The 26,724-nt window shown below is 41.3% G+C and overlaps 1 protein-coding gene across 2 annotated transcripts in view; it reads right to left on the bottom strand.

The window, feature by feature from the left end:
- The window catches only part of DOK6 (docking protein 6), a 409,224-nt gene that overhangs the window by 137,295 nt on the left and 245,205 nt on the right, over nucleotides 1–26,724 (bottom strand). For both annotated transcript variants that reach the window (XM_005281485.5, XM_005281486.5), the window contains exon 5: nucleotides 16,141–16,330. In XM_005281485.5, the coding sequence (XP_005281542.1) occupies nucleotides 16,141–16,330 (190 nt within the window). The remainder of the gene's footprint in view (nucleotides 1–16,140; nucleotides 16,331–26,724) is intronic.

Raw genomic sequence — 26,724 nt, forward strand, 5'->3', positions numbered from 1 at the left:
GCAGAAAAATGTGGGGGCAGATATATTAGATTCCACCACTTCAGAATCTTTCTGTATTTTTGCTGTATTCTTCAATATTCTATTGTAACTTTGTTAGAAACTGAAATTTAGATTTTTTTTCCATTGTAAAGATAGCTTTCCAATGTGATGGCTGTTTCTCAAGCTTGCAAGGGTAGGAATTCCCCACCCCACTTCACTGTAAGAACCTTAACTTTCAATGAGAAAAATGTCAGCTAGACAGAAACATCATCTAATCAGGCAGCAAAACCTGCACTGTAAGTGATACTGAAAGTCCTGTGCGGAATGAAACACAACAGGCTGATAAAAAATGGGGCAGTGAATGCCAAATAGAAAGACACTGAGCAGTGAGCTGCACAGCTGAAGACAGATACCATGATGGGCAACCTTATCAAAACCTATATAGATAGAAAAGAAGAGCCACATGCACCTATCCTCAATTTCAATGATTCACCACTGAATAAGGACAGTTTCCTGTGCATGGCTCACTACTCAGTTTGCACCCTTTAATGCAGGGTTTTCAATCACCTGAATGGAGCACAAATGTCTGTTTGCAAGCACACAAGCTGATGGGCCCAAGTTTAGAGGCTCATCTGAAAGTGTGGGCCATGGTGTGTCCAGTGGCAGATTAATGATTTCCCCGCCCCTAGGCCCTGAAATAATTACCGCCCCTGGCCCCATATAAACTTGTTTTAGTTTTTTTACAAATTCATTTGAACTAAAATGAATCTAAATATCATGAAAATAATTGAACATTTAGAAATTTTATTATAAATAAAATTACAAGTACAGCGGACCCTCACTTGAACGCGCATCTGTATAGTGTGATTTCACTTATAGCGTGGGACCGCACATGGATCCAAAACTGAGAACCGCTTAATTTCTTCCTTCCGGTCATATTAACAACGTTCAGGATTCTTGCGAGTATGTTTACTAAATGGTGTTTCGCCGTCATTGGTGGTTTCAATACATGCTATGATTGGTAGAATCACGGCATCACTGATGTCACAATTATAAAAATGCTGTTATTATAAATTTGCTGCCCCTGCAAATTTGCCACCCTTGGCCTAGGCCTTGTCAGCCTAGGCGATAATACGCTGCTGGGTGTGTCTGAGGAAACTACAATCCTTTGGTGATCTTCCAGAAAACACAATCCTAGCCACTATGAATGTAGAAGCCCTCTACACCAAGATTCCACACAAAGATGGACTACAAGCCATCAGGAATAGCATCCCTGATACCATCATGGCAAACCTGGTGGCTGAACTTTGTGACTTTGTCCTCACTCACAACTATTTCAGATTTGGGGACAATTTATACCTTCAAGTCAGCGGGACTGCTATGGGTACCTGCATGAACCCTCAGTATGCCAACATTTTTATAGCCTACTTAGAACAACGCTTCCTCAGCTCGCGTCTCCTTATGCCCCTACTCTACTTGCGCTACATTGATGACATCTTCATCATCTGGACCCATAGGAAGGAGGCCCTTGAGGAATTCCACAAAGATTTCAACAATTTCCACCCTATCATCAACCTCAGCATGGACCAGTCCACAAAAGAGGTCCACTTCCTAGACACTACAGTGCTAATAAGCGATGGTCACATAAACACCACCTATACCGGAAACCTACTGACCGCTATACTTACTTACATCCCTCCAGCTTTCATCCAGACCACATCACATGATGCATTGTCTACAGCCAAGCTCTAAGATACAACCACATTTGCTCCGATCCCTCAGACAGAGACAAACACCTACAGAATCTCTATCAAGTATTCTTAAAACTGCAATACCCACCTGGTGAAGTGAAGAAACAGATTGACAAAGCCAGAAGGGTACCGAGAAGTAACCTACTAGAAGACAGGCCCAACAAAGAAAGTAACAGAACGCCACTAGCCGTCACCTACAGCCCCCAACTAAAATCTTTCCAGTGCATCATCAAGGATCTGCAACCTATCCTGAAGGACGATCGCTCACTCTCACAGACCTTGGCAGACAGGCCAGGCTTCGCTTACAGACAGCCCCCCAACCTGAAGCACATACTCACCAGCAACTACACACCACACAACAAAAACACCAACCCAGGAACCAAACCCTGCTACAAACCCCGGTGCCAACTCTGTCCACATATCTATTCAAGGGACAGCATCAGAGGACCCAACCACATCAGCCACACCATCCGGGGCTCATTCACCTGCACATCTACCAATGCAATATATGCCATCATGTGCCAGCAATGCCTCTCTGCCATGTACATTGGTCAAACCGGACAGTCTCTACGCAAAAGAATAAATGGACACAAATCTGACATCAGGAATCATAACATTCAAAAACCAGTTGGAGAACATTTTAATCTCTCTGGTCACTCAGTAACAGACCTCAAAGTGGCAATTCTTCAACAACAAAACTTCAAAAACAGACTCCAATGTGAAGCTGCAGAACTGGAAGTAATTTGCAAACTGGATACCATTAGATTAGGCCTGAATAAAGACTGGGAGTGGTTGGGTCATTACAAAACCTAATACTAATTTCTCCCTACTGTTACTCATACCTTGTCAACTGTCTGTAATAGGCCACTCTCTTACCACTTCAAAAGTTATTTTTCCTCCCTTGGTATCTTGCTGTTAATTGATTTATCTCATTAGACTGACCTCACACTTGGTAAAGCAACCCCCATCCTTTCATGTATTTATACCTGCTCCTGTATTTTTTATTTCATATATCTGATGAAGTGGGTTATAGCCCATGAAAGCTTATGCCCAGATACATTTGTTAGTCTCTAAGGTGCCACAAGGACTCCTCATTTTTGTTGCTAATAGAAGTGGGTTAGGTTACATTTACATTATTGTGCTGTGGCTTCTCTCTCTATTTGACCACTGAGTTGAAAATAATGTGGTGTAGTGTCTGGCTGTTTGCAATGACATGAATTGAAAATGCGGTCCTAAAGTTTTAGGTCAGCATACATTCTGAATAACATTTAATGTTCCAGCCTTTAGTCATCTCAGGGTTTTGAGGTAATCAGGCTGGCAAATAACCAAACCAAATAGTGTGATGCATTTGAAGCTGCCTCTGATAATTTATAAATATTATGTGTTGACAGTTACTGGATGCACATTCTGAATTAATTCAATAGCAGGATTGTCAGGAAATGCACCCAGGAAGGGGAAGGCTGTCAGAAAACACTTGAATTGCAATGAAAGAGCCATTCACTTTGATGCTCTGGTTTAGCACCCTTATGAGCCTGCCAGAAATGTTTTGCCATTAGGGACTCAGTCCCTATGGGATGGAGAGAATCAGTGGGTTTATCAACACTTACAGCTGCGTCGCTGCAGCGCTTAGCGAAGACGCTACCTACCCCAAGAGGTATCTTCCCCCGTCGGCGTAGATACTCTACCTTCCTGAGAGGTGGGAGCTATGTTAGCGGGAGAAGCTCTCCCATTGACATAGCGCTGCCCACACCTGTCCTGGAGTTAGATCGGTGTAACTGTGTCACTGTGGGGTGTAGATTTTCTACATCCCTGAGTAATGCAGTTATACTGACATACGTTTGTAATGAAAATCGGGGCAAAGAGACTCAGGAGGGTTTAAAGAGACACATGCCCTCAAGGAGCAGCTAACAGAGACAGGCTTTTAAGTCTGAGAACCCAGAGCCTACCATACAAGGAATGTGGGGAAAGTTAAACCTCCTGGGGTCCCCATTAGGAGACAATGCTTAGACTCTAAGTAAGAGAGCCACGGATGTAGACCTTTTCATTGTTTTAATATCCTTTTACTTTTATGCTATGCTGTGCTACTATGGGTAAATAAACATTTATATTTTAAGAAGGCTGTTTAGGGTTACTATAATCCACTGGTCACATACTTCCAAAGGGAAGAACTCTGTTTAATACAACAATTTTATAATGCCCAACCAGTCTGAAGTATTAGAAAAGGTAATTTTGTTTTGTTTTTCTAAATACCCTGCTTGGAACAAATGTTTCTGGGATAATTTATTTTTAAATATGTCTGTTCTTTAAGTGGAAAAATAATATATTGAATTGTCCCTTGGCAAGTTTGACGTGGAGGGTGAGTGCTACAAGTCACCTAACAGTAAAATATCAGAGACAATCTGGAAGAAATATGAAGCTTTGGTGGATTTACAGAAGAGAAGTGGAGATACCAGAGTCAAATAATTTATTAAGCTGTGGGTACAGAAAGGTGGAAATATTCAGTATTCAGCACACATTGTTCACCACAAACAATGAACAAAGGCGAGACCTACAAATCACTAACATCTGGCACTGGTTAGGCTGGTAGCCAACTGTGACTATGGAGACCACAGTGACTACTAATTTATGCAAACATTCCTATTTCTGCTGTTACCTTACTCCTCTAGCCCATCTGTCCACATTTTCTAAATCCTAAATTGTGAGTTCCTTGGAGCAGGGACTGTCTTTGTATTATTTGTTTAAACAATGCCTAGATTCTGTTTTGGCCCTTTACATGCTACTGGAGAAACTGCCATGGATAGTCAAGGACACCAAAAATATGAGGGGTGCGTGTGTCTGAGTATAGATATGGAACAGTTGGATGCCTCAGGGTTCTGAGTATTAATTAATATACCCCTCACAACATACATAAATAAAATATTAAGATTAATCTTCCACCAAAATTGCCACATCGAATCAGACTATCTGTCCAATCTGATATCCTGTCTCTAACAGTGACCGGTAGCAGATGCTTCAAGGGAAGATGAAAGAAACCTCTTAGTGGAAGAGTTGGCTATGTGTAGACGGCACAGTAAGCCCGGTTCTGTGGGATCCAGGCTTACAGACTTGGTGTTTCAAGCCTGCACTTCAGTATCCACATTGCATTGTAAATCCAGGCCACACAAATGTGCTGGCGTGTCCATACTGCACTACGCAAACCTGAGTCAGATGTTCTGCTTCTGGGGGCATATCCCATTGTATCTTAGGGATCCTAGTGCCCTCACCGGCTGTAGCCACTATAGGGCTCGGTTCATAGTGTATTGGGGGAGAGCTTTTCTGTCCATTCTTCAGGACTTGACCAGAGCATTTTCAGTGGTTTGAGCCCACCAACACATCCAGCCAAGCCATTTTGGATCTGCACACTCCCATCATGCTCCCAGCAGACAGAGCCATCAACATGGATCCTGACCTGGTGGAACAACTTCTCCAGCTCATGCTGTCAATTCTATTTAGGAATCAGGCAGAGCATCTCTGGCATTTTGGCAGTGGTTTCTGACCTGCCAAAGGCACTTCTCAGAGAAGAGCATTGGCATATTGGCTGCAAGCTCCCAGTGCTGCTCATGCCTCCTGCCATAGCTATGTATTCCCCATACATAGACTGACACTTCTGGAGCAGTACCACAAGCACAGATTGGTGGGATCACATCATCATGTGGATGTGGGATGACCAGCAGTGGCTCTGGAATTTTCACATGAAGAAGCAGACATTCCTGGAGGTTTGTGATCAGCTTGTTCTGACCCTTCATTGTCAGGAAACATGTATGAGGGAAGCCATGTAGGTCGCTAGGACCATTGGAAACTGGCTACTCCAGACTTCTATACATCTGTTCCTAACCAGTTTGGAGTCCGTAAGTCAACTGCAGGGGTTGTTGTGGTGGCTTGTAAGTCAATCAGGACAGTGATGTATCTAAAGGTGGGGAGCATTACAAATGTTCCTGAAATAATTGCTGGGTTTGAGAGAATGGGCTTTCCAATCTGTGCCAGGGCCACTGATGGATTCATGGGACCTTTGCCAGGAGCACGAGTATATAAACCGCAAAGGCTATTACTCCATCGTTATGCAGGCCTTGGTCAACGTCAGAGGCAGATTCATGGACACTAATGTGGGATGAACTGGCAAGGTGCATGATCCCACGGTTTATTTTGGAGATTAAAACTTTACCTTGTTGGGCAAGCTGGGACATTATTCCCATTGAATGACACTGTACAACTGAAGTCACTGTCCCCACTATTATTCTATAGCTTAGCTGCTTTTGCCATGGCTTATGAAACCATACCCTGATGTCAGAGGACCGGGAAAAAGAAGGTTCAGCTACACACTCAGTAGCTGTAGAATGCTGGTTGCTGCATTTGGCAGACTGAAATCTGTAAAGTACCACTAGACACAGTGTGTTCATCACTGTGCTGAAATGTCTGGAGCTTTTTTATGCTTATAGATGAATGTGATGACATTTATTGAATTTTTAAAATTTTGCTGAGACCAGCCACATACTTGAACTCACAGCTTATGGAGTACTGTGAGGAAGCTCCACTTCATTATGTATAATAAAAATTGCTAATGAAGCATTGTGTGCAAATCCAACTCTTTAATATAAGCATGCATTTAAACACAAATACCAATGCAAAAACTAGACATGCAGACCAGCTGCCATCCAAGTGTACAACACATTAACCACAGAGCCAAAACAGTGAACTATGTTAGATGAGATATACCAAGATGATCCTAGCAAGTGCCTCATGGCCCACACTGCAGAGGAAGGGGAATCCCTTCCGAGATTCCTGAGCATATAAACAAGAGCCATTAGCCAAGTACCTGAGAGAATTCTCAGTACCACCTCAGAGCACTGGTAAACCCTATCCAGTGTCCCATTCTCAGCAGTCAGCATCTCTGATGCTTCAGAGGAACAAGAAGAATAAATATATCTGGGTGGGAAAAAAAACATTTCTTTCCTAACTCCTACAGGTGACTGGCTGAACCCCTGAAGCGGGAGATTTTATGAACATAAGATATGAACCAGAAGGAATACCCAGGGTTGCCCAGCCCAGCCCCCCCCCACCACTGCAGGCAACCCCGTCATACAATCCCTCTTGCAAATGTATCAGGCTTTAAGATAAACTAGTTAGGTTGCTTGCTCCCACAATTACTAATGGGTGACTGTTCCAGAACCTCACTCTGATGGTGAGAAACCTTCTTGTAAATTCCAGCCTAAGTGTACCCATTCAGGATACTGAATCCAATCACAAGGCAGTTATTAATTGGTGATTACTGTTTCTATATGTTGTTTTTGGACAAAGGATTAAAAGTCTGTTTATTAAGCACAATTAAGACAAACGCATGAACAGGACAGAGCTTATTCTAGGTTAGATTAGTTGGCAGAAACTTCAACCACACAAGTCTTGCAATTGGATATTGAGTGACAACATTGGCAGCCAATGAAATAAAATAGAGAAACATTACACAATCAGAACATAATCACTGGCTGGACATACCCTTAGGCAGGGCACTTTAACCAAAGACTAAGAGATAATTAATCCTCCTTTGCTGCCACACTGCATTTTTTTTTCAATTGTGAAAAATGCCATTTTTGTTCCTACTATCATTGTAGAATTTTATAATTTTATTTACTGACAAAGCCTAAAGAAAAATATATAACATTTCTTATTAACTGTTTCCTCCCCAAACTTTTTATTTTTAAGTTCTTAAAAGAATATTGTCCAAACTTTAAAATATTGTTTTAAGAAAGTGGGAGAAGAAACCTGAGATGAATTTGAACCATTGTAAAAAAAGTCCCAATTAGTGGTTTAAACCACTTGGCCAACATGATTCTCACTTGAGGTATTTGGAAAAAAAAAAAAAAAAGCCCCACTACCACATGGAAAAAGAAATTGTGGTGTTTCCCCCACTCTTACTGTAAGGGTTACCTGACTGTGACATCTCACTGAAACTCCAAAACTTGCCTGTAGAAGAATGACATAAAAAGAAAAGATATCTGTCAAACACTGAACTTTCTGCTTCACATAACTCTGGCATCTGTGTATTTTCTCTTGAGAAAATTAATACATCAACCTTAGGTCAAGTAAAAGGAGAGAAATTACAAAGAAATGTGGCTCAGCACTTATTCTGAACTCAGCACTCTTCATGGTTCAGTAACCCTTGAACTTAAAGTTTTCTCAGCTGTGGAAATGGATTCCAGGCCTGACGAGTGTTTAAGAAAAACACACTTAATTGCAGTTTTTCTTCAGACAAAAAGAAGTGAAAGAACAGTTTTGTGTGGCCACTGCAGAGGAACTAAATGAATTTGGTCTTCACAGTTGAGAAGGTGAAGAAAATTCCCTAACCTGAGCCATTCCTTTTAGGTGACATATCTGAGGAACTGTCCCAGATTGAAGTGTCATTTGAGGAGGTTTTGGAACAAATTGATAAATTAAACAGCAATAAGTCACCAGGACCAGATGGTATTCACCCAAGAGTTCTGAAGGAACTCAAACGTGAAACTGCAGAACTACTAACTATGGTATCATTTAAAACAGCTTCTGTACCAGATGACTGGAGGCTATTGTGATGCCAATTTTTAGAAAAGACTCCAGAGGCAATCCCAGCAATTCCAGTCCGGAAAGCCTAACTTCAGTGCCAGGCAAATTGGTTGAAACTATAGTAAAGAACAGAATTATCAGACATATAGATGAACACCATTTGTTGGGGAATAGACAACATGGTTTTTGTAAAGGGAAATCATGCCTCACCAATCTACTAGAATTCTTTGAGGGGGTCAACAAGCATGCGGACAAGGGTGATCCAGTGGATATAGTGTACTTAGATTTTCAGAAAGCCTTTCACAAGGTGCTTCACCAAAGCGTCTTAGGCAGAATAAGCTGTCATAGGATAAGAGGGAAGGTTCTGTCATGGATCAGTAACTGGTTAAAAGATAGGAGACAAAGGATAAGAATAAATGGTCAGTTTTCAGAATGGTGAGAGGTGGTTTCCCCCACGGGTCTGTACTGGGACCAGTATTGTTCAACATATTCATAACTGATCTGGAAAAAGTAGTAGACCAGGGATCGGCAACCTTTGGCACGTGGCCTGCCAGGGTAAGACCCCTGGCGGGCTGGGCCAATTTGTTTACCTGCCACGTCCACAGGTTCGGCTAATCGCAGCTCCCACTGGCCGCAGTTTGCTGCTCCAGGCCAATGGGGGCTGCGGGAAGTGGTGCGGGTTGAGGGATGTGCTGGCCGCCGCTTCCCGCCGCCCCCATTGGCCTGGAGCAGCGAACCACAGTCACTGTGAGTCGAAATCAGCTGAACCTGTGGATGTGGCAGGTAAACAAACCGGCCCGGTCCGCCCCACCAGGGTAAGCACCCTGGCGGGGGCACGTACTAAAGGTTGCCGATCTTTGCAGTAGACAGTGAGGTGGCAAAATTTGCAGATGATATAAAACTACTCAAGATAGTTAAGTCCAAAGCAGACTGTGAAGAGTTACAAAGGGATCTCACAAAACTGGGGGACAGGGCAACAAAATGGCAGATGAAATTCAATATTGATAAATGCAACTTAATGCACATTGGAAAATAAAACCCCAACTATACATATAAAATGATGGGGTCTAAATCATCTGTTACCACTCAAGAGAGAGATCTTAGAGTCATTAAAACAACAAGGAGTCTGGTTGCACCTTAAAGACTAACTGATTTATTTGGGCATAAGCTGTCGTGGGTAAAAAACTCACTTGTTCAGATGTATTGTTTTTTGGATACAGACAAACACAGCTATCCCTCTGATACTTGGAGTCATTGTGGATAGTTCCCTGAAAACATCCACTCAATGTGAAGTGGCAGTCAAAAAAGCTAATAGAGTGCTGGGAATCATTAGGAAAGGGATAGATAATAAGACACAAAATATCATGCTGCCGCTATATAAATCCATGGTACGTCCACATCTTGACTACTGCATGCAGATCTGGTCACCCCATCTCAAAAAAGACATATTGAAATTGGAAAAGGTACAGAAAGGGCAACAAAAATGATTAGGGGTACAGAACAGCTTCCATATGAGGAGATATTAATAAGACTGAGACTTTTGAGCTTGGAAAAGAGATGACTAAGGGGAGAAAGTATGACTTTTGTGGAGAAAGTAAATAAGGAAGTGTTATTTATTCCTTCTCATAACACAAGAACTAGGGGTCACCAAATGAAAATTAATAGGCAGGAGGTTTAAAAGAAAGAAAAGGAAGTATTTCTTCACACAATGCACAGTCAACCTGTGGAACTCTTTGCCAGAGGATGTTGTGAAGGTCAACACTATAACAGGGTTCAAAAATAACTAGTAAGCTCATGGAAGATAGGTCCATCAGTGGCTATTAGCCAGGATGTGCAGGGATGGTGTCCCCTAGCTTGTGTTTTCCAGAAGTTGGGAATGGGTGACAGGGGATAGATCACTTGATGTTTACCTGTTCTGTTCATTCCCTCTGGGGCACCTGGCATTGGCCACTGTCAGAAGACAGGATACTGGGCTAGATGGACCTTTGGTCTGACCCAGTATGGGTGTTCTTATTTTTATGTCTGAGTAGCATGAATATACTTTAACATACTTAGATATCTTCAAATACCAACATCTGCAACTCTACAAAGTAGAAAAAAAAGCATTTGAAGGAAACAAATGTATCACGGTTACAGAGCTAGTGGTACTTGACTCCTCTTGATTCTCTCTAAGTGCACCTGCTCAGGAGTTAGGCCTCCTCTTCCCTGGGATGCATCTCTTACTCCTATGATTCTCCTACTCTTAGACCAGAACTTGGGGCTACAGCACCCTGTTTACCAACTATAATTTCTGTGCATGTCCAACTGGGTTTGGGAACTATAAGTGTTTCCTTGAGATCAGTGATTAATATTGGTGACCAAACAGCTTTCCTAGAACAAAGCTGTGACAACCTGTCGCCCCCATATTCATCTTTGTCATGTAATTAGGATATATTCTGTACAAAGTCTGCCTTGTGAAGTATCATTCTAAAAGTCTTGATCTGCTAGACTTAATATCTCATTGGATTGTATGTGCTATCGTTGTATGTGAAGTTATGAAGTTTGGCTATGTATGTGTTACTCAAGCATGTTGTGAGGTTAAAACCACCCATAAGCAACCTTTCAGGTACAATAGTAAAAAGGCCAAACAATGTTAATGGCTTATTGAGGAAAAGCACACAAGCACAAGGATTATCCCAGGAACTGTGTACAATAGAAACTTCTTAGAGATAGCACTACACAATCGGAACTGTTTGACCCAGGTCACAGCAAAAGAGCTTTCCAGCAAGTGGAAAGAAGATATGAAAGGGGGAAATGACATCATGATGGTACCTTACCTAGCCTGTGTATGAAAACTTGGAAAGAAAAGACTTAAGAATCTGCCAGCCTGTTTATCAGTCAGGATGAGAATGTGCTAATTCATATCCTACCTATCTAGTATGTTAAGGTCAATTTGTGTTTTTGTTTATTTACTAGGTAATCTGCTTTGATCTGTTTGCTATCACTTAAAATCTATCTTTTTGTAGTTAATAAACTTATTTTATGTTTTAATCCAAACTGGTGTGCGTTTGACTAAAACATCTGGGGAAAATCTCAGCGTGATTACCACAAGTGTGCCTGGTTCTCTTCACATTGAGGGAGAGGCAGACCGGGTATTAAACTCATATACTGGCCAGATTTGACTAGAGCAGGACGGTACTGCTTTGGGGTCCTAGCCTGGAAGGCTGGTGGTTAGAGAGCTTGCATGTGACTGCAGCTGGGTGTGTCCCTACCTGTGTGAATGCTGGTGAAAGTGCAAGCTTGGAGGGCTTTGCAACTTGTCACAGCAGCACGGTGTGAGAGGGAGCCTAGGCTGTGGGTCAGAGGGCTCAGTGGTACCCCAATTCCAGGTGGCACCCCGGGGGGAACCTGTCACAAAAGCATTGTTTAATCTCCACAGTAGGACCATGGCAAGGCATAAAAGAAAAGGTTTTTAATACAGTCACAATCTTCATTTATAGTTATCTTACCAGCTTAGGGTTGCCAATTCTGACTGAAGCTATTCCAGGAGATTTTTTCCTGCAACATGATGTAATGTCATTTTCTTAAAATATCTTATTAAAATCTCCCGGACTGCTTTCAATAGTCACCAGGAGATCAATCCCGATTCTGTGAGACTCCAGGCCAATCCTGGAGAAACCCTATACCAGCTGCATGGAAGCTTAGGAAAGGCCTCACTTCTTCAGACCCTCCCCCTCTCCCACAAGTCAATGGCTGACTGTAACAGTTTGTTTCCCTGAAAACAGCTCTGTCAGCATGCTTATTTAGACATCTAGAGAGTTACTTAACTGATTAATGATCTTTTAGATCCCTGCCTTGGCAAAATAAATGTAGCTTTGGGTGGAACCTGGAAGTGGCATCTTCACAGCTAATAGTTCAGGTATTGTTTCTTAACCTTCTGACCTATTTATCAGGAGATGTTTTTATCTGGTTCTATTGTGCTATCTTCCTGCTTGTCTCCTAACTGCCCTGCTATTAATTAAACCAACCCATTCATACAGTGACTTAACCACCTCTAGTCACAGAGCAAACATTCTCGTAATGAATATAGCCATACAGGATTCATAAATTAATATGGATTGGCCCCATATCCTTGCAGGGCAGGACTTTAAAAATGTTATGCTACTGTCTATGAAGTAAGTGGCTGTATAGGCTTAATTCTAATATGCTACTTCTAAACTGTGTGGAGTCAGAGTGCACACAACAATAGAAACTCACCAATCTATGCTGCACTAAATCAGACACTTTATAATCCATGCAAAAAGATGGCAGTCAGCAAAGTTTTAATATCAGTTACTGTAAAATTCAGTCATTTGACTCGCAATCCAGTCATTTGCAGTGGGTCTCCAATTAGAAAGTTAGCAAGGCTCTACTGTATTTCACACTTAGTGCAGTGGGGCACACAGAGATTATATTAGCTCACACTCAAAGTACCAATAATCAATAGAAAAGCAACATGAAGAACTTCATGTAAAAAAGTCTTCTCTCCCTCTGCATATAGATATAGTAATTACTGAACAACTGAACACTTTAAATTTAGATTCCCAAATATTTATTTCATTTAGATGTAAGAATATTATATGTTTATAAAAAAAGATAATGATTGAAGTCCTGATTTCACTACCCTTACTTACAGAGAGTCATATTTTACTTCATTCCAATGAGATTGCTTGTGAAGCAAAGTACCAGTTAAGTGCATCTGGTTGAAAAAAACAAGAGCCATTAGCCAAGTACCTGAGAGAATTCTCAGTACGACCTCAGAGCACTGGTAAACTGGTGGATGGGCCCGTGCCGCTTCCGGGAGCTCCCATTGGTCGGGAATGGAGAACCGCGGCCACTGGGAGCTGCAAGTGGCCGTACCTGTGTACGCTCAGGTAAACAGAGCATCTCACGGCCCACCAGGGGCTTACCTTGAAGAAGCCACAAATCAAGTTTGTGAACCCCTGGTGTAGATAATGTGTACATAGTTAATTTTTATTATTAAGGTTTTTTTTCCCAACCAGCCGCACTTAAATGGTACTTTGCTTCACAAGTAATCCCATTGGAATAAAGTAAAATATGACTCAGTTGCTAACCCATAATACAAATATTTTTAACAATGGATTTGTAAGTATTTCTCATAAAGCAACTGTTGTTATTTAATGTGTATTTTGATGCCTCTGATGAAAACACTACTCCTGTGAACATCCTTTTATGGCATGACTCAACTCTTCACTTTTCAAAAGAGACCATACATCAGGATTTTGCTGCATTTGGAGATGAACTGATCAAAGGACCGGGCAATAATAATGTTCAGAGAGATGCTGGAGAGAGAGACATAGAATAAAGTCAAGGACAGGTTTTTAAAAGTGCATCAATGTTGCATTTCATAGGCTTATGATATTAAAGGCACTGCTTCTTCTGTAGTCATATATTACCTCCCTATTTTCTGTGCCAGCGCAAATCCACATACAAACATTTCCATACACACACACACACACACACACACACACACACACACAGATAAGGAACTCCAAAAGAACCAAGGGAGGGATCAGATCAAAGAAAATGAAGCGTAACAGATAAAGGTAGATCTAACTCACAATACCAGAACAAAGGAAAGGAATCTACTTTTCATCAGGCTGGAAGCACCACCAATTATAAGGAAGGGTGAAAATAACTAATATAGTCTGAGTTATAATATGGTTTGTAGATGCATCATGTATTGAAAATATTAGTTACAATGGGAAGTGCAGGTGGTTATGGAGTTATTGCTTTTTACTTGGATGCATATGTTCATTGTAGGGATATAATTACGGACTAGCTGGTAACACAGTAAAAGTTGGCCAGTAAACAATTCTGCTTCATGAAAAAAATTCGAGATGTAAGATTATTTTTCTTCTGATGTGGAACAAAAGCAAGACCTTTTCAATTTTTTCATGACAAAAATAAGACAGAGAGAGAGACACAGAACAACCCAAGAGTAGCACATAGCCCAGTGATTAGGGCACCCACCTGGGATACGGAAGACCCAAGTTCAGTTCCCTGCTACAAATCAGCCAAAGCAGCGATTAGAATTTGGGTTTCCCACATCGCAGGCGAGTGCCCTAAACACAGGAAAATTAGGTATTCTGGAGTAGGTCTCCCTCTCTCTCAAATTCCATCCTGGACCCAAATAACTTTCCTGACAAAATTTTCATTTAAACTAATATGTTTTAGCAAAACATTTCAGTTCCAACAGAAAAATGTTTCATCAAAATGTTTTGATCATTTCTAGTTACAGGTCTCGTCTCTTATTTAAAGGCCCAATTTAATTCTCTTTCCAGTGACTTTAATTAGAGCTATATCAGATTTTAACAGAGAGATTTCTTTTACTCAGAGATGCAACTCATGAAACATGCATTGGGCTGTATTGTGCAATGCCAGATATACAAAGTTATGTTGTATGATTAACCTCAGTCCAATGAATGTAGCCTTTTCCCCATTGACAGATTTATTTATTTTTAATTAAACACAATTTTAATGGACAAAAAGGGAAGTCTGTTGAAAATGCTATAGTGCTACAAGCATCAAATAACTATAGATGTTTACCTTTTGTTTTCAGACTTTTCTTACCCTTTCAGCCTTTGCGAATCTTAACAATATAACCACTTTAAAATGTGCCATTAGTTAAGTGGTTTCTGTAACCAATCTCACCCAAGAATGCACTTGCTACTGTGACTATTAGCTTTGGAGTAGAACAGTTTCTCTATAAACCTACATCTGAATTATTTCACACTAATTGGTCTGTTGGAAGTATAACCGAACCACAGGTCAGTCATTGTAGATTTTCCATCAATTCTGTTGGAATAATCCTATTAAGTTTCTTAATGGTGAAGATGTGAAGGAAAGGAAGTAGCACCCCAAAAACCACCTGTAAAAATGAACCCTGATGCACATAGCTATAAGGACATGACTATCATCAAAAAGAAATTGTAAAAAAGACGTAGGGGTTGTCTACATGGCAAGGCAAAGTGCATTAGAGGGGTATGATTTGTAAAGTGCTCTAACGTGTTGCACTCTAACTGTCTTGTGTAGACCATGCTGGTGCTCTCTAAAAGGTTCCTAGTTCATGTTAATGTCCTGTTTGAAAAGGACTACTTTAATGCACACGAGGTACCTTTTAGATCATGCCAGTTAGGGCAGTTAGAGCACAACCCATTAGAGTGCTTTATAAATCATATTCTTCTAATGTGCTTTGCTGCCCTATGTAGACAAACCCTACACCTATTGTCCAGTGTTATTTTTTCTTTTCATATTATAGGAAGAAACCACCTTGACATTCACCAGATTTTAATTTTTTCTGCATCCTGCACACACATATCCTGCTAGCTTTCATGAGCATAGTCACATCTCTAATACTCAAATGTGATAACACAGCTCCCATTATTTGAAAGACCACCCCAGCAATGCTACAAATGGAAATAAGCTGGATACAAACAAAAGGGCAGCATTCATACTTTTTCAGTGTTTTTAAATGTTAGGCATGATGCAATCCTTTTGAATGTGAAGCATTTTGAAAAGTAATATACAAAAAGGTAGGTAGTCTGGGCAGTACATTTACTCTTTCTTGTTCACGCAAAAAATGGAATAGCCTAACTTAGAGGATCTGCCTCTCAAGAATCACTCTCTCTCTCCACATGTCAGTATTATAGCAGTAGTATACTGCTATTTTCAAAATCAAGGCATAGGTTAATAACTATCAGCCAGAATTTCCATGGTAACAATATTTCCCCCCAGTACTTGAACAATGGAGTGATATGCATTTTCTTCCCACTTGCCACACTTCCTTAACTCTTACCTTCCAGACTCAAATGTGAACCATGTTGAGTCACGCCCATATCTCCTCAAAGAACTCAGAGGCCACATGACCAGCTTGACCTTGGCATTATGGATATCCCAGAGATAGATGTTTTCATGGGTGATCTGCATTGTACATTCCCCATAGATATCTAAATTTGGTGTAGGCATAAGATATACGTTGAATCGCTCTAGGAAGGAAAAAAGCAAAAAGAGAGGGAAATCTGGTGAAAATGAGAGTTAATTTGAAAAATTAACAGAATAACAATTTGCCTGGCTACAGAAATTTTAGAAATCATGAGCCAGATCCTGATTTACATGAAGTCAATGAAGCTATAACATTTACATAAGTGAAAGATCTGGCTCCTGGCATTTTACATACAGTACTATTAGAAACAAAATTATTAGATGATATACAGCATCATTTACTCACATGGATGGAAACAGCTCATGATGCTACTCAGGGAATTTTAAATCAACTTGTAGTTTATTGCCACATATATTATATATATGCGCGCACACACACAAACAGAAAAACAGTCAAAATTTGAAGGTGCAAATATTGGAAATGCTGGGTTAAATTTTAATTCTCAAGGCACAATGGCATGATCCAGGGCAGAATGTCAGCCTCGATTTGTAGATTTGTTTCTGAATTTCCTTGCATTTGTGGAACTAGGTCATACACTTGCAGTTTTGTGTTACTGCTTTTAAGGGTGCTAAAAAGACCAAAGCTATGAATAAAATAACAATTCAAGACAGGGCATCAGAAATACTCACTCTATAAATGAGCTGTTGGAAACATACACATATGTATATAAGGGCCAATTAGGAAAAGTGGCTTCAAAAATTAATAAAAGAGCAAGGGTTTGGTGCAGAACATTTTTAAAAAAATCCAGTCTTGGGGAGACATTCATTGGGAGGGTCCTCATACAATTGTGAAAGGAATTAAAACTCATTTAAGGATGGTTTGTAGAGAGAGTAACTAAATATAACAGTCAAAAGAGACCTACATTATGTGTGTAAGTCAACAGACCAGACTGTATTTTCAACATTTGTTAAATACACTTTTTGATAGATCAGTGGAGGAAGAAGTTGTAAATGAGCATCCAAATTAATGCAAAATAAGCTAAAAGTGTAGGAGCAGAAATGAACACAAGTTTGGTTATGGAATTAAAGTGATCAGGGAACAATCACATGTACAGTAAGATTTGCAACCCCATGTGGCTATAAATAAACTTGTCATCCCCAATGATATTCTGTCTCAGTCCATTTAATTTTGACCCATTAGTGCCTCCCCAGTTGATTCACTCAATCTTCTGGCCATCCAACCTCTTCTCTTAAATTCCATTTCTCATGAATCATACTAATGGGTGTTAGCCCTGTAAATTGTATTTTATGACTAAAGTCCCATGTGTGGAAACCCTGCAATGTTTAGTGACAGTCCTTTAACAGATAGCACAAATAGCTTAGCAGATGTAGTTAAAATCACTGTAAACAATTTCCCTTCCTGGTCACAGAGATTTCTTCAGTAGAGATCTAATCCAATGCCACTAAAATAAATGAAGTCTTTCACTGACTTCAATTGGCATTGGATAAAAAGCCCTTAGACAGCGACTACTGACTGAAGAATCTAGAGAACATCATAGTAGCTTACTTACTCTTTGTATTAGAATTGTACATGATCATATTGTTCAGTGATTAGATACTACAATGATGGGCATTATGCAAAACCCTAAGATAGAGGAGGGAAGGAAAAGTGTGAGAGTGAAATAATAGAAATGATTGACAGGTGGGCTAACAAAAATGATTGTGGACACTGATTTCTAGCCAGTCTCATGACTTCTAGCCAGTCTCATGACTTCATAATAGACACTGTTATGATTTAGTTACACACTAGACTTTAGTTTTGTACTGTTGTGCTATTACCATTCCTGGTGAGGATTGCACTGCTGAATTCCCAGAATACGAGACATTCTGGTACTTACAGGAATGGTATAAGCCTTCTCTTGTCAGTGTGACCTTGCACACACAATGTGTGAGAGGTCACATTGTACAGAGGATGCCATTTTGAAGACTGTACAGAGAAAAGCTCAACATGATTTAAAAGCTACCAAAATGTTCACAGAAAGGAACCTAACTTCTTGGAATTGTTTGAGGATATTATCACATAAGGGCATTCAGGAGACATGATATACTCAAATTGTCAGGAGACATTTGTCTACTCTGCATTCAAGGTCAGTGTCTAAGGTGAGGTGTCATGGATTGAGAGGAAATATGTCTGATTAAACTGAACATCAGCTGCAAGGCAACCAAGTGGAACCATATGAACTTATTCAGGCAGGCAATAACAGAAGTTATTCATACATGCACTGGAGGAGCAAATGTTTGTTTTTACAGATTTTCAGTTTTGTTTTTTAACTAAGAGTACAATTTTTTAACTAAAATTTATGAAAGTGTGCAGATAACAGGAAAGTGGGAGGAAAATGAATGCTGAGGAATAATGCACGGAATTAAAAATTATGGTCAAATCTGCTGGGGAAGGTTTGCACAGTTTCTCTGTGAAGTCAAGGGAAAAAATTGGGTTTCAGAGGCAAATCCTGCCTCAACTGCATAGCTAAGGTTTAGGAAATCAAGGCTCAATCCCCAGTTCTGCCTCAGATTCCCTGAATGACTTTGGGCAATTTACTTACTCTATGTCTCAGTTTCTGTCTATCTGTACATTTGGGGATAATAATACTTGCTCACATTGTGAGGATAAACTTGTTAATGTTTATGAGGTTCTCTGACCAGTTTGAGGGAGCATCCCTGGAGCGGCATGGTGCTCAGCTTCACAACTTCCCTCTGGACATTAGGGTCAGTTGTGGGCAGAGCACGGTCTGGTGAAGCCAAGGCCAGAGAATTTGCTGCTATGCAGACCCATCTATCATTCCACCACAGAGGGCATGCAGCCAGGTATTCCCTACTCCATCTCTCCATGGAGCAGAGCAGCCCAGAGCAAGCTACTTGGGTTATGTGACTCAGTCCAGGATGTAGGCCTTGGAGAACAGAAGTCCTTTATTATGATGAAAAAAAAAATCATTGTCAATATATAAACTAACAATGATCTTCAGAGTGTAGAATAAAGGGGAAGACTATTTCTTAAATGAAACATTTTGACTAAGAAAAATTTAGCAGCAACCATAAAAATATCTAAGGCCATGTCTACACTACAGGGACTATACCGGCATAACTACTGTGCTGAGCTACACCAGTATAGCCCTATAGTGAAGACAGCCTACAGCGACAGACAGGGTTTTTCTGTCACTGTAGGAACATCATCTCTCTGAGCAATGGTAGTGAGATTGACAGGGTTGTCTAAGGCAATTTGCCAATGCTTCTTTGTCAAAACCAGGGTGCTCAGGAACTTTGCCCTGCCCAAAGAGTCTAGTAGGTCATTGATTCTGGGCATAGGCTATGCATCTGAAACAATGACAGCATTAAGTTTCCTATAATCAACACAAAACCATATGGTCCCATTCCTTCTCCATAACAACTGGAGAAGCCATGGGACTATTTGACTTTGTAATTATTGTCACGTCTAGCATACTAGCTATCTCCTTAGGGAATTGCTCCTTCATTCTACCAGATGTTTAGTATGATCTGCTGGGCGCAGGCTGTGGTCCTGCAGTGTTAATCTGTTGGACGATTTTGTGAGTCAGGCCAGCCCTGCTGGAAAATACCTGCTAGTGCTTTGCACCACAGCCATAATCTTAGTTTCTTTTGGTTAGGGTTAACCCTTCATAACAATTAATGCTCTCTAGTGGTGTATCACTATGGCATTCAGTCACTGAATCATTAAAAGTCTTACAGTCCTTCTCTGCATAGCATATCATGTTTACAGTGGCTTTACGACTGTGATAAGCTTTTAACTCATTTATATGCACAGTCTGTGGTGCAACCCTGATACAGGGTCTTTGTACATTGTAGGTAACATTGCTAACCCTTTCTACCACCTCAAAAGGCCCCTCGCATGAGTTCTGCATTTTGTATCTTTTTACAGGGAGTAATACCAGTACCAAATCCCTCACATGAAATGACTGATTATAGGTGTTGCGATCATATCATTCTTTCTGAGCTGCCTGGCTTGTAGTGAGGTTTTGCTGCATTATTTCCATCATGGTTTAATTCCCCCCTGAACTTCTGCACATATGCAGTCACCAGTTGCCCCCTCTGCTTCAGTGCCTCACTCCTAGGAGTCTCTAATGAGATCCAGGAGACCTGAATTGGACTTTCTCCAATTCAGGAGATCAAATAGAGCAAACCCCAAGGACTTTTGTGGCACTTCGCAGTAAGCAAACAACAGACTGGGTAACATTACATCCCAGTCACTTGCCTTATTGTTTACATACATTTTTTAGCATAGATTTTAGGATTCCATTCAACCTCTCGACTACTCCATTTGTTTCTGGATGGGATGGGGCAGATTTCAGTTATTTTACCCCCAACATATCCTCCATAGCTCACCAAACAGCTGGGACATGAAATCTGACCCATGATCTCATAACTTCTCTTTTGGATAGCACACTCTGCTGAATACTGAAAACAGTGCCTTAACAATTGTGTCAGCTTCCACATTTGGAAGAGCAAATGCTTCTGGATTCCTGGTGGCAAAATCCACCACTAATAATATAAATCTTTTTCTCCCTTGGCTGGCTTGGGTAGGGGGTCCCTATGATATCCATGACAACCCTTTGATTACAGGTAAAGGATGCAAAGGAGCCTTGTGGAAACATACACTCTTTTTTCACTTTTGGCATGAGTCATGAGTCTTGAAGTATTTCTTTACCTCATTTTGAGTACTGGGCCAATAGAAATTTTTCTTTAGCCTTTCGTATGATCTCTCCATTCTCGGGTGATCAACAAAAGGGTGATCGAGGGCTAGTGGCATTAACTGCTCATGATGCTTTGTGGGCATGATCAATTATTTGTCAGCCTCCCCACGAGTTTTGTTTTTCCCAACTGGGGTCCCCATAAATTCTTCCCTCTTCTATAAAGAGCCCCCTCCTGGCCTCTTTCTCTGGGGCATTACTGAGGCTGGCCTCTCTTTGCTTTCCAGGGGGGCATCTGCACTTTGTTCTGTAGCAAACTCCATTTGGCTTTTGCTTGCACCGAAAGCTGTCTCAGGCAACGGGGAGACACATCATAACTTTCTGCTGACAAGGGCACAGAGGGTTCCTCTCAGCTGCCTCTTTCTCCTCAGAGCTTACCCCAGGGCACTTAGGGACATATTCCCTCTTGCTGTGGGTCATAATATTCACCTCTTTGGAGTGATATTACGTCATTTCCCACCAATACATCAGCTGGTAAATTCTTAAGAATCCCCACATTCGAAGTATCTCAAACCTTTTCACTCCTAATTCAATGCAGGCTAAAGCTACCATGGTTCTAAATTGCCCCAACACAAGAAGTTTTGCCTTCTCCTCTGGGAACATATCAACCTGCTTATCCACATCTCTTTTGATTAGAAAGATCTGGGCAGCAGTGTCTCTCCACCTCTTGCACACTTTATCATTTACCTTGGCCTCTTTAATAAATTCTTTGTCTACCTCCAAGAGGTCAAACCTGACAACATTAACTGGACTCACCTGTGCCACCACTGAAGTCTCCAACTCAAGGGGTAACTGCATTAATCTGGGTGAATTGGGCATTGTATATGGAGTCTCCATACCGGAGGCACTGTTTCTTCATGTGGATCCCTTGAACACACGACACACTTTCTTGGGCTGCCCAATTGGACTGGGGTCCAGTAATTAGGGTTACCAGGAACAGCCTGGTACTGGGTGATGTGTGCTTAGTCCCCTCCCATCCCTTGTTTTTCCCAGAAACACACTGTGGACTCCCTTTTAGGGCGTTTGCCTTTCTCTTTGGTATCCATGCTCTATGAATGGTCTCACTTCCAGGTATAAATCAGCTCTTCTACATTTGCTGGGGAGTTTCCCCAAACCACTGCCCTAACCTTATCAGAGCTGACATCAGAGAACTGCTCCTGAACAAGTACATCTATCAACTTGTCCTAAATCTCTGCCCCTTTACTTTTTATCCATTTTCTCAAATACTACCCCATTTTACGGGCGTATATCCTGTAACTTATTTTATCAAGTGTTTTGAGGTTTCTAACCTTCAGAAATATGCCTCTGAAACCTTTTTAACACTGACCCCTTAAACGGATCATACAACAAACCATCTACATTCAAATCATGAAACACTTGTAAGACTTTCCAGTCAGTTTGGGAATTAAGACAGTCACTCTTTAGTCATCAGGGATATGGTGTATCCTGCGTATTCTTTCAAAGGTGGTCAAATATTCTTCGATGCAATCTGTCCCCCTGTAACTCAGGCATAGTCTGTCCCAGATGGGTGATCCCTGAGGAGAAGTACAAGTGGGGCTGAAGGTTCCGTCCTTGTATTTATGGCTTTTTAAGCTTGCGCCACCTTTCCATCCCTCTTTCTTGGGCTTCTGCTTCCAGCTCTTTTGGGGGCTCTTTTTTCCTGAGCGCTTTCCTTTGCTTCCTATTCTTTGACTCTGTTAGCTAGCTCCAGCTTTTGGCTTTTTCCAATACTTCCAGATTTTGAATCACTATCTTGGCTAGTCCTAAGTGCAACGCACTGGGACCTGTGCCACGCTGGTTTCCTAACCCTGCACCCCTATTGGCTTCAGGCATAGGCACCAACTTTTCCCAGCGCCGGTGGGTGCTCGACTCCCCCGGTCCCGTCCTGACTCTGCCCCTGCCCCGTTCCCATTCTAACCCCTTCCCCAAAGTCCCCTCCCCAACTCTGCCCCCTCCCTGCCTCTATTGGACTCCTTCCCCAAATCCCCGCCCCAGCCCCGCCTCCTCCCTGAGCGTGCCACGTTCCCCCTCCTCCAACCTCCCTCCCAGCGCTTGCTGCCGTGAAAGAGCTCTAGGTCTATGCAGGCCCCAGTGTCTCCTTACAGGTTAGCAATAGGTACACTCCAACCCTTGACCCCTATAAGTTTCCTCCCAGAGTGTCCATCCACTGTTCTACTAGCCATTCACAGTATCCACAGATTCCCTGCTTCTAAAGGAACTGTACACCTCAGCTTACCAGTCCCACCTCAGATTACTGCTCCGCTTAATAAACAGCATTGAGATATATTTATAGTGACATCAAATGTACATTAAGTAACGGCAAGTAGAAGTATTGGAAACAAACGGTAAGATATAAAATATAATCATAATTCTAGAAGTGAGAGTTAATTAACTAGATGCTCTCATGCCTCATAGAGCAAGGCTCACCCAAAGTCCTTCCAGCGTTTTACAGCCAGGGTTGGCTGCGATCCTCCTTTCATGTATACTGCTCAACTTGCCTCCCTTGTACCCCCTGTTACACCCAGCAATCCTTTCTCTTTAGGCATAAATAAGTCACCCCCTGCTGTTTGTTTCATCTTGTGAATTTCCTCTCTTGAGATTTCACAATCTCTTTTTTTGTTACGGCTCAGTATGCAGGGCTCCACTGTGAAGCTTACAATACACAACACACAGGTGGCCAGACAGAGAGATAAGCATCGTTACTTCTTGCCTGAAAGGAACATTTCTCAGGTATGTCACCTCCTAGTGACCTGTCTTAACTCCAAGACCTTAGGGGCATAATTTTTAGTATATATACGCAAACAACTCCATACATTTTATCCATCCATCCATTTCACAGTGATTATGACGACTAGTGGGCTACTGGCTCTCAGTAGAGACCTCATATACAACCCTTTGGTGAATATTATGCATATATCTGACCCATGGGAGCCCTGTAAAACCCTATGAATTCCATGTGCCCTCTGCCAGTTGACACCAAGAGGTCCCTGGGTCACAGTGCCATAGCCACTGGGCTATAAAGCAGGGTTTCTCAAACTGGGGGTCCCAACCCAAAAGGGAGTTGCAAGACTACTGGAGGGGGGGGGGGGTCGCAAGAGTGGTGGTGGCTAGCCGGGAACCCAGGTCTGAAGGTTACACCGCTGCCACCAGTAGCGGCAGTGCAGAAGTAAGGGAGGCATGGGGCAGTGGAGGGTTGTCACTTTTTAGGGGGGTCATCACAGCCTGAAATATTTTCAAAGGGGTCCCAGCAAAAAAAAGATTGAGAACACCTGGGATATTGTATTGTGGGGCTCTCTCAGTCTCATCTATTGAAGCTGTTCCACTGTGAATATATATATTTTAAAAATTCATTGGAGCAAGGGGACTGTCTCTCCCATGTGAGTGGTCTAACTACCAGGCTATGGAGTCCAATGATTCTGGTCCAATGATTCACAGTGGAACAGTTTCAACATTGGGCCAAAGAGTGAGAGATAAAGCAAGCATGGGAGTGACTCTGTAGCCTGGTGGTTATAGCACTCACCTGGAAGGTGGGAGACACTGGATCCAGTCTCTCTGCTCCAATTAAATTTTTAATTATATATCCACAGAGGAACAGCTTCAACAGGAGAAACTGAGGGAACATCACATCAGAATATCCTATAGCTCAGTGATTAGGGCTCTCACCTGAGAAATGGCAGATCCCCATTCAAACTCCTTCTCTCTTTCAGGCAGAGGGAGGATTTGAACCAGATCCAGTTGAGTACCCAACCACTGGGCTCAACTCCCTCCACTCACCCTTGGCTTCTTGCAAAAATGGCATAGGTGTCTAACACCAAGAGAGAGTTTACAACAGAGAATCCCAAGCAGAAGGAGGCACCTCCCTGCAGCCCAGACTTAAATGTCTATCTCTGGAAGAGGAGTGGGGCTTAGCACACATCTCTCAGTTTGGCACCTCCCACTGGCTAGCTTAGGTAAGGAGTTACCTAGAATGCTGGCTTTTGCGATTCCCACTCTAGGAGTCTCTTTCCCTACTCATTGTATAGGGAGCCTAGGCACCAAACTCAGTCTTTTGTGAATCCCAGTGATTTTCTAGGCACCTAAAAGTAAGGAGTGGTGATACTCAGTGTCACCACACTTAAATTTCTTTGTGAATCTAGCTCTTAGTCTTAATCTTGAAAGTAATGGTCCTCAAACTACAGTCCTTGGGATACTAACTTTACTTGGATCATTTCCAGGTGGCCAACAGAGCTCTTTCACTCACAGCATCTGTCATCTTCAAGTAGTAACATTTGTTAGTTATAGCCCAAGTCCAGGATTCTTTTTAGGGAAAGCCACAACCACAGTCCGATAAAAATAAATGCAAATTTAGCCAGCTCTTCACTTGTATGAATCAGTGTAGCTCCAATGGATTCAGTGGCACTACCCAATGTACCCCAACTGAGGAATTGGCCCTTAAATATTGATTTACCCTCTTTAACAGCAATTTTTCTGTTTTACATCAGTTACAAAATATTTTGTAGAAAGATTTCTTAATTTCCTAAATATCAAAGCTATTGTAAATCAATTAATTTCAGCAAGGAAGCAAAGGATTGTTGTGCCTAGGATTTACTAACCATTTACTTTGGTTACAGATGCTATATATTGAATAAGCTTTTTAATGTTTAAATAAATGTCTTATTTGAATAATACTAGCCATAAATGTGTATTTTATCATTTTCAAATTTGAAACTATAAACAATGGATTAAGGATGACAGAAAATGAATAAAATATGTGCAAAATTCTGTCACACAGTGAATCACATACAGTAATTCAATAGATTTAAGAACATTTTCTAAAAATGAATCAGATGAGTGTAATTGAATTATATAATCTTTTCTATGCTTTGACTAAGTTTGTAATTTCACTGCATATAAAAAGGGAAAGGCTATTCTGGGAATTCAAGACCTTTGTTCAACAAGTTATATTTGACACTGGGGCAGTTAATGAGTTTGCTGCAATTGAGATACTATGGTATCTTCCAAATAAAAAGCACTTATACAAAGGAAGACAACACAATAGTTAACAAAACGTCTTTACTAGAGAAATCAATTATGAGGCATTAGTCAATGATAACATGGAAAGAGTGAAAAGGAATGAAAAACTAATTCATGCTCTCTCACACCCACCCACAGACCCACTCTAAGCAAAACCCCCCATTAAACGTTTGCATTAAAATCTGAATATACTTGTCCAGTTTCTCTAGTCACTTATACCAATTTTACTTTGCCATAACTCCATTTAAATCAATGGAGATGCTCTCGATAAAACCAACATAACAAGTGAAGAATCTGGCCCACTATTGGGCATACTGATGCCCAAACATGCCACTTATTTTGATGCCTCTGCATAAGTTGAGTACTTTTGATCAGATTCATAGGGCCTGATTTTCAAAAGCCAACTAACGTTGATGGGAGTCTTCAATGGGCTTTACATTGGGCCCAACATTCGGTCTTAAACATATGGATCCAGAAATGAATACAAGAACTACAGAAAAAAGATAAGATATATAGGTCCAAATCCTGATTTGTGCAATGGTCCCACTGAAGGAAGTAAGACAAGTAGGAGTGAGCTCATTATGTATGGATTCCCAAAGAAACTGCATAAAGAACTTTTGGTTTTTGATGTTCCACTGATAATCAGGTAGATTTTTCCCTTTGGTTGCATATTTGCCTTAACATTTGGCATGTTGCACCTTTTC

Source organism: Chrysemys picta, chromosome 2, assembly GCF_011386835.1.
Source record: "Chrysemys picta bellii isolate R12L10 chromosome 2, ASM1138683v2, whole genome shotgun sequence".
Classification (NCBI taxonomy): domain Eukaryota; kingdom Metazoa; phylum Chordata; order Testudines; family Emydidae; genus Chrysemys; species Chrysemys picta.